Genomic DNA, 9,091 nt, shown 5'->3' with positions numbered 1-9,091 from the left:
GGCGGCGGCGGCGGCGGCTGCGGCAGCTGCTGCCCGGGCGGGCTGCGGCGGAGCCTGCTCCTGCACGGCGCGCGCAGCAAGCCCTACTCGTGCCCCGAGTGCGGCAAGAGTTTCGGGGTACGCAAGAGCCTCATCATCCACCACCGCAGCCACACCAAGGAGCGGCCGTATGAGTGCGCCGAGTGCGAGAAGAGCTTCAACTGCCACTCGGGCCTCATCCGCCACCAGATGACGCACCGCGGCGAGCGGCCCTACAAGTGCTCCGAGTGCGAGAAGACCTACAGCCGCAAGGAGCACCTGCAGAACCACCAGCGGCTGCACACGGGCGAGCGGCCGTTCCAGTGCGCGCTCTGCGGCAAGAGCTTCATCCGCAAGCAGAACCTGCTCAAGCACCAGCGCATCCACACGGGCGAGCGGCCCTACACGTGCGGCGAGTGCGGCAAGAGCTTCCGCTACAAGGAGTCGCTCAAGGACCACCTGCGCGTGCACAGTGGCGGCCCGGGGCTCGGCGCCCCTCGGCCTCTCCAGGCGCCACCAGAGCACGACTAGGGCTGGGCTGGGGGAGGGGAGGGCCCGGCGGCAGGAGCAGGGGGTGGGGAGCGGCCCCGGGCTGGGGGCGCGTCCGGAACACCCCCCCCCCCCCACCCGATCCTGCCCGTGGTTCGTGGTTCTCGGCGCGCCTTCCCTCCCTCCACCTGCCGCCCGCTGGAAATTGGGAAGAGGAATTGCACTCCAGACAGGGTCCTCCGGGGGGGGGAAGGGGGGGGTTGGGCAGGGAGCCCCTAGACCTGTCCGGCCTGAACGGACGGCCAGCTCATCTCATAGGGTGGACCAAGGGGCCAGCTGAGCGTCTTCCCCAAGGGAAGGTGCCAGAGGGACAGTGAGGAGGTGACAGTCTTCGGGCACTCCCCTCAGACACCTGGTGTGCCCCACTGGCCGCGGGGGTCACAGACTGTGATCAGGGGAAGCAACTAGGGAGTCCCAGAAGCCTTCTGAGCGAAAGAAATGAGTTCCTAAGGTTAAGAGATGCCGAGTAGGTTAGCCAAAGTGTGTCGGTGAAATGAGGGATGGGCTAAGGGGTAACGTGTCTTTTGACAGCACTGCCTCGCGTTCCAGTAGCGCTTTGTACTTTTTTAAACGTGTTTTCTATCCGTCAGCCGTTTTTACCCTTAGCCTGTCCCTCTGAGGTGGATGGGGTAGGATAGTCCCCACTTGGCAACTGAGAGAAGAGAGACCCCAGATGGATGGATGGCTTACCCAGGATCCCGCAAGAAGAGTGGCAGGGCTCCTGGGCCCCAGAGCAGTGTCCCCCACCACACACACTGCCTACCTCCCGTGTCTGAGACTATTCTGGCCTGGCCTCTCTCAGTCTCTCTCCTGCCTCCTTCCCCTGACCCACCAGAAATCAGAAGCAGCGGGGGGCCAACTCCCCCGGTTACCCCGAGGCGGGGGACCAAGCAGCTCCGCAATGCCCTGGCTGGTGCCTCCCAGAAAGGCTCTTCCTGTGTAGGCGCTCCCGGGCAGTAGGTCCCCTGCCCCCAGCCTGTTCTTCCCACCTCCGGTCCTTCAATCCGGTGCGTCTTTTTACTGCACAGTAGTGACCTGGCCCTCCGGAGGCAGCTGGTGCCCTGGGTCAGACCTCACTTTGTTGATTTATTCCAGTTGATTTATTCCCAGGGTGAAGGGGTGAGGGAGAGGCTATGGCCGCAGGAGCAGCGATCAAGGAAGTGAGTCTCTTCCCAGGAGGGCCGGGCAAGCGGGTGCTAGAGTCTGAGAGCCTCGGTCTCCTGCCCTGAGCCTCCCAACCGGTGCTATCTGTTATCTGACCATGCTCGTGGACAGCATACCCTACTCTGCCCCAGACCCTGCAGGCGCCTCAGGAGGCGCCCAAAGGACTCCCTTCGGTTGGTGCATCTGCTCCGTGGTCCTGAGGGGCCACGGTCTCCGTTTCTGCATCTTGCATGACCAGGCACTGGGATGGGGTGGCGCGCCCCAAGACCCTTGTTTGCGTCAAGAATGACTTGTTCTGCCCCTCCCGTCGCTCCTGCTTCTGTCCCAGTCGGGGCAGCCCAGCCGGCACCAGTTTGCGAGTGTCCTGCTTCCACCCTCCCCTCATCTGCGCTGCGCTGCTTTGCTCAGACCCCTTTCCGCCAGGCAAGGGGAGTTCTTGAAATTAAATAAAAGGTGTCCAGATTGCAGACTGCATTTTCACAAGGCCAGAGGGCTCTGCAGCATGGCTTCCTGCGGTAAAGCCTCGAGGAACCGGAGCCCGACTGCGATTTTCTTTTTTTCCTTCCTTCTGCTTTCTGAAGAAGGCAAATCTTAAGAAGAGGAGTTGAGATGAGAAGTTAAACAGATTCCGTGGAGTTTTGGTAGAGCAGAAGGGAACCTTCTAGTCCAGTGTTTTCCTTTTGGGAGGAGGCAGTATTCTGCTTGTAAGAGTAAATGCAGGAAATCAATATTTTCAGAATCTCAATCATGGAGAATAAGACCAACTTTTTCTTTTTTCTTTTCTTTTTTTTTTTTTGGCTGTTGAGAGTGTGAAGAAGGGGGAGAAGTCACTGTTGAGACATGGGTTTGAAACACCTGAACGCATAGCCGGAGTCCCTCCCTTTATTTTAACCTCAAGGAGCTGATTCCCAAAGAGGTTTAGTGACTGAGCCAGTGAGGGCGCGGCGGGGGGGGGGGGCAGGGCGGGCTGGTTCCTGCGTCCTGGTCTGGTGGATGCCACTGCATCAAGTGCCCCTCGGCTACACCACGAGACACCCCAGCATCTGGCACCGGCCGCGGGCATGTCCTAGAGTGAGCTCCACCCCAGGAGCTGATCAAAGGTGGTGACACTCAGTGTGGACCTCTCCCAGGCAGCAGGGGACCTCAGTGTGGACCCTGGAGTCCACTTACTGAAGCAGGACAAAGGTCAGGGGTCCTGCTTTGAAGGTGGATTTTTATTTCCCTTCTGACGATGTGTTAATTAAAATTAACTATTTTAATTTAAAAATTAATGCATGCAGTAAAACTTTAAATGGTTAAAAAAGAAAAAAGACACAAGAGTAAAACTCTTTCCTACCAGACTCCCTGTTAAGAGATAATCCGCGGCCAAGAGCTTCTGTCTCCTTCCAGAACTGGAGAAGTCACCGCTTGCAGGATGAGTTGGATGGGGCAGGGGGAGGCGAGGTGGGAGGCCATGTGGGGGAAGGATAAAAGGCGGCAGGGAGGCATGAATTGAGGTCACAAAACAGCAGTCTGGCTTGGCCATACCTGGGAGATGAAGAGCTGGTCAGTGATGCAGTTTCAAGGTGAGTCAAGGCCAGGCCATGGGAGGACCTTGAATGCCAAGACTATTCCATCGACAGGCTGTCAATTAGCCTGGGGTCTACGGGGCCACAGATTCTTCATAGGACCATTAGAATTCTTGGGAAGCCCAGGGGTGCCGGGCTGCTTCAGTCAGCAGAGCACGTGACTCTTGACCTCCGAGTCATGAGTTTGAGCCCCACATTGGGTGTAGGGAGTACTTTGAAAAAATACCTATTTTTTTTTAATGTTTATTTTTGAGAGACACAGCATGAGCGGGAGAGGGCAGAGAGAGAGGGAGACGCAGAAGCAGAAGCAGGCTCCAGGCTCTGTGCTGATGCGGGGCTCGAACCCACGAGCTGTGAGATCGTGACCTGAGCCAAAGCCAGACGCTCAACCAACTGAGCCACTCAGGCGCCCCCAAAATCTTTAGAACTCTTTAGAAGCCCAGAGTGTATAGCTCTGAGAGGTCAGAGAGGGTGAAAATGGGACTCGACATAGCAAGTTTAAGCTAGACCCCACTGAAAATGAGAAAACACACAAGGGGACGGTTCTCTTACCAGCAAGGATCTGGGCACCATAACTGACTCTGATATTCCAGGATATTGGGTGTTGTTGGAAAGTAAGGTGAAAGAGGAAACTTCACCCCAGGGTCAAGATGAACCAGCCTACGCTTGTATTTTAGGGTATTGATCTCTGGTGGTTATCGTCAGGAAAACGTGTAATAAAAGCATCTTATCAGCCTGGGGCCCTGACGGCACCATTTGGGGGAGGCCACGACTGGCTCTCCATCTGCCACCAACTCAGGGAGCCACTGTGGAGGGATATCTCTAAAAGAGTAAAAAAAAAAAAACTATGTTTATTTTTGAGAGCGAGCAGAGGGGGAGACACAGAATCTGAAGCAGCTCCAGGCTCTGAGCTGTCAGCACAAGCCCAACACGGAGCTCAAGCTCATGAGATCATGACCTGAGCGGAAGTCCTGAAGTCTAACACCTAACCGACTGAGCCAGCCAGGTGCCCCTCTAAAAGTAATTCTTGAGAAGAGGGATCTTGGGTGTGAGGATCTCCGTCTCCCTGCCCACTCCACCCTGTGAGGCTTCCATAAGCCTCCTTCTATAAGAATCTTCTAGTGTGATGACTGTCCTAAAGGTCAAGAACCTCTACTCAAACTTCTTTAGGTGTATTTTATTATTTTCATATTTATTTTTGAGAGAGAATGTGAGAGAGGGGGACAAAGGATCCAAAGCAGGCTCTGTGCTGAGGGCACCAAGCCCAATGTGGGGCTCGAACTCAGAAACCATGAGATCATGACCTAAGCCAAGGTTGGACGCTCAACCAACCGAACCACCCAGCTACCCCTGGGTGTGTTTTAAACCCACCTCATCCCTGACTGTAGTACTTTCTCTAGGTTTATTCTCTCCTGTTATAAAAGAAAACTATCTTTGATTAGTATCCCATTCAAGATTCAAGGGAGCTCCCATATCCATTCTTGGAAGTGAGAGCCAGTGTTGGTTACCCGAGCGTCCCCCCAACTCCCATCCCTAGGGGTCAATATCCTCTAACTATAAAATGGCTTAAGTCCCCATCCTACAAATAATGTCAAAACAGGGGCGCCTGGGTGGCGCAGTCGGTTAAGCGTCCGACTTCAGCCAGGTCATGATCTCGCGGTCCGTGAGTTCGAGCCCCGCATCAGGCTCTGGGCTGATGGCTCAGAGCCTGGAGCCTGTTTCCGATTCTGTGTCTCCCTCTCTCTCTGCCCCTCCCCCGTTCATGCTCTGTCTCTCTCTGTCCCAAAAATAAATAAACGTTGAAAAAAAAATTAAAAAAAAAAACAAATAATGTCAAAACCAGCAGCCCCTGCCCCACATCTCAAGGATGTGGGACTGAGGAAAATTTCCTTTTTCTTCATTAGCCCGCGCTTCCTGGATTCTCAAGTTCAAGTATGTCTGCCTTCATGCTGCTGTCTCCTCTCAGTTCTGCATTAGCCCAGGCAGCTCCTTCCCCAGATAAGATCTTATGTTTAGTAGACTTTTATACTTTGGTGGTTACAGAGAGGGTCTCATCTCAGCCTAGCACAGCATATGGCCCAAAATTTAGACCTAAAATATCCACTATCTCTGTTCTTAAAAGACCTTGAACAATTTTCACCATCAGCAATTTCTCGGAATTCAACATCTCCCACTCTTGGCCTTGTGTCACCTGCCTCTCGGAAAAGTAGCTCTCCTCCTCCTTTGTGAGGCCCCTCACCCCCTCCCGGAGTATCCAAGAATTCCCCAAATCCTAATTGATTAAGGAGAGCAATTTAGGTTTTTGTTTTTAATTTTATGTATTTATTTTGAGAGAGAGAAAGAATCCTAAGCAGGCTCCCTGTTGACAGCGTGGAGCCCGACACAGGGCTCGATCATGACCTGAGCCAAAATCAAGAGTCAGATGCTTAGCCGACAGAGCCACCTGGGCACCGCACCCCCCCCCCCCTTTGAGAGCAATTTAGTTTTTTGGTTTTTTTTAATGTTTACTTATTTTGAGAGAGCGTGTGAGCGAGTGGGGGAGGGACAGAGACAGAGGAGAGAGAGAATCCCAAGTAGGCTCTACACCATCAGCACAGAGCCCCACTCGGACCTCAATCCCATGAACCGTGAGATCATGACCTGAGCCGAAATCAAGAGTCGGTGGCCCAACCGACTGAGCCTCTTAGGCGCCCCAAGAGATAGCAATTTAGTTCTATCTTTCCTTACCTTCTGCCTTCCAAGCCATTCCCTGAGGCCTATTTTCCCACAATTAAAATGACCAGTAAAACTCTTTTGCAAAACAAAATGCTGTTTGCTCCCTAAGAGGGATTCTTCGGCACCAGGTTTTAATCCATTTATGGGGTTTTGAATAGATTTTACATTAATAAATTCAAAATGGGTAAAAGGATATGCTTTACAAAAAAAAAAAAAAAAAAAACCAGACAAAACACAACTCCTTGTCACCCAGTCATTCAGTTCCTCTACCTGAAGCAGACTAGTCGACTATGGAGAAAGGGGACATTTCTGGAAGGAAGCTGGAATCATTCACACACTCAAAGGTACAGTTGAACAACGAATCCTGGACATAGACAAAAATGTATCTCTCGTCTCTAATCTTTTCTATGTGTTGGGATCATTCTTTCAAACCACTTACCCCCCAAAATGGGGGACAAGACTGTTCCTGACTCATATATGTATAACTTCACCAGAGAGGAAAATAATCTGTCCTCTCAGCTCCAGTTAGAAAGACCCCAGGGAAGAACTCTGACTGCTCCAGCTTAGGTCATACGGCCACCCTTGGCTCAATCACTGTGGCCAGGAGGCTAGGGTGCTATGATTGGACTTGAGTCAGGTGCTTCAGCAATCACTGTCAGCAGCCTGGAATTGTCATGCAACAGGATGGCACCACCATTTCCAAGTACACATGGCTGGAGCCTAGGGAGGAGCCGTCCCCAAAGAGAAGAAGGTGCGTCTATGCCCAGAAGAAGAAGGGAAAAGTGCTAGACTGACAAAGTTAACAGATGTCCGCTACATGTGGACACACTGTGTGTGTGTGTGTGTGTGTGCACATGTGTGTGTGTTAACTGTCCACTGTGTCCGTACACACATATATGGGGGCCAGAGGGTGGCATGCAGTTTGAACCAAGATGTATTCATTCGAGAATTCTCCCTGACCTGGAAGCCTAGCGTGCTCCCCAGGAGGGTGTTTATGAGCGAGAAGGGGCACACAAGACATTGTCTCTGCCATCTAGAGACTTGCAGGATAGTAAGGGGAGCAGAATAGAAAGGGTCTCAACTAAGTGGAATAAAGCCACGGTCTATAACCTTTCTTGAGTAAAAAAAAAAAAAAAAATGTTTGGGCATATACGCACATATATATGTTAATATGTAGGCTATAAATCATATGCATGATAGAAAATTTAAAGGACAAGACATTGCTGAAACATTATCTCAAACTTAATTTGTATTATAGGTGATTCAAAGGATACTTTTTTCTGTCACTAGAAATGAGGGGGTGGGTGAGATAATGTCTAAGGTCACCTTCAGCTCTGCATATTACATTCATATTTTACAGATGTAGAGATGAGTATACTAAGAGAGATGAATATACTAAGTATATTTTCAGACATAGAGGTGAATATACTAAGTATATTTTCTTGGTTCCTTTGGTACCACTGCCATCAATGAGAACAATTATGAGCTTTATTTAAACGTTTATTTAAAGGCCTGTGTCAAGATGTGAGTGTCATTGGGAAAGGACAAATAGGAAGCTTCTAGGAGACCAGAGAAGGTACCATTAACCTTGGTGAATTCATTGCAGCTCTAAGCTTGGACGCTGTCAAAGCACAAATGTACCAAACAGGTGAGAAATCACCTGTTACTGAATGTTTGCTATAGACCAGGCATTCAGCTATATCAACACTTTACTTACACACGTTATTCCTTTTAATGCCGTGAACAACCCTCAGGTGTGGTGTTTGTATTCCCAGTGGAGAGATACTAATTTGTGTCAGCCTTCCCTGCACGTGGTTGCCCAGTGGCTACATGGGAACCTGCCTCATCAGACTGCCCGGTGAACACAGCAGCAAAATAGAGAGTTCTAGAACTGAACCGCTTGGTGACCCCAGTATCCTATGTCCTGACATGTCTGTCTCCACAATCATGATCCATTTTTTTTCTGGGTCTAAGTTTTTGTTGGTCTGAGAAAGGAGGTCAGACCCTAGACGTATGTCAACGGCTGACTAGTTTCCTCGGCTTGACCACCCTGTTGATCTGGTTAGCATGGATATCCTACCTTGTCTTGGAGGTGAGTTTATCTATTTCTATTCTCTGATTCACCATTCAGTAACCCAGAGATCTTTATGAGCACATCGGTGTGCAAGAAATGGCATGTACTGTGGAGGGACATTTTAGTGAGAGACGTAATTACCATGTAAACCAATGACAAGATGAAGTTACTTCAGGTAGTGATCATGCTGTGAAAAAATTTGATCAGAGTATCAAGATTGTGTGTTGGGATGGGCTATGGGCAGGGTGGACCGAGAATGTCTCTCTAAGGAGGTAAAGTCTGAACTGAGCCTTGCATGCTAAGAAGGAGTCAGTTATGTGTGAACATAATTTTCTGTTGATCTTAAGAGTTTAGTTTTCTGGGGAAGAGCCTCAGGCCTATAATTCAAAGTGGAAGTCCATTGCCTGTCTCTATAGAGACAATGTGGTACAAATTAGGCAAGTATGGTTGCACTAGTGTTTTGTATTGGGTGATCAAATGGAAATGCAGCCGTGCTTTCCAAATCAAAATTCCAAAGACCTCAACTAACAGTAACATGTGGACTGGATTAAATACTTGAAATCAGGGCCATCTTGGATTTTCCATGGCATGTGATTACCAGAGTTAATAGGATACAGTGAGTTGGCCTGGGCACCTTGACCCCACACTGTTGATGTGGAAAGTGTATTTCTAGTTTCTAGAAAATCAAATGACAGATGAACTAATGGAATAAAACCACTTGCCATTTGGGACCGTATCTCTTTTACCCGACGAAATGACATACTCTTCCCTCAGAGCAAAGTCTGACTTGTATACATTTTTATATCCCTCAAAGCACCTGGCCCAGCGCTCGGCACGTAGAAGAGGCCCGCGTTCGCCTTAAATTCTGAACCTACCCTTGACTTGGAGGGACAGAGCCCTTCTAAGGTCGCACAGTCTGGGCCCAAGGGCCGAGCTGCTGTTCACCCTCCGGCCGCACGGAGGCGCCCTAGAAACCCCGCGCGGTGAGGACGAGCGGCGGGAG

General features: G+C 50.5%; 1 protein-coding gene across 1 annotated transcript in view; it reads left to right on the top strand.

Annotated features, from left to right (window-relative positions):
• The window catches only part of ZNF282 (zinc finger protein 282), a 26,343-nt gene extending 23,848 nt beyond the window's left edge, over nt 1-2,495 (top strand). Inside the window, exon 9 of the mRNA XM_040473054.1 lies at nt 3-2,495. Within this exon, the coding sequence (XP_040328988.1) occupies nt 3-549 (547 nt within the window). The 3' untranslated portion in view covers nt 550-2,495. The remainder of the gene's footprint in view (nt 1-2) is intronic.
• Nucleotides 2,496-9,091: the final 6,596 nt, after the last annotated feature.

This window comes from Herpailurus yagouaroundi, unplaced genomic scaffold (genome assembly GCF_014898765.1).
Source record: "Herpailurus yagouaroundi ecotype Mexico unplaced genomic scaffold, PumYag 100, whole genome shotgun sequence".
Taxonomy (NCBI): Eukaryota; Metazoa; Chordata; class Mammalia; order Carnivora; family Felidae; genus Herpailurus; species Herpailurus yagouaroundi.
This window is presented reverse-complemented; position numbering and strand designations above follow the sequence as displayed.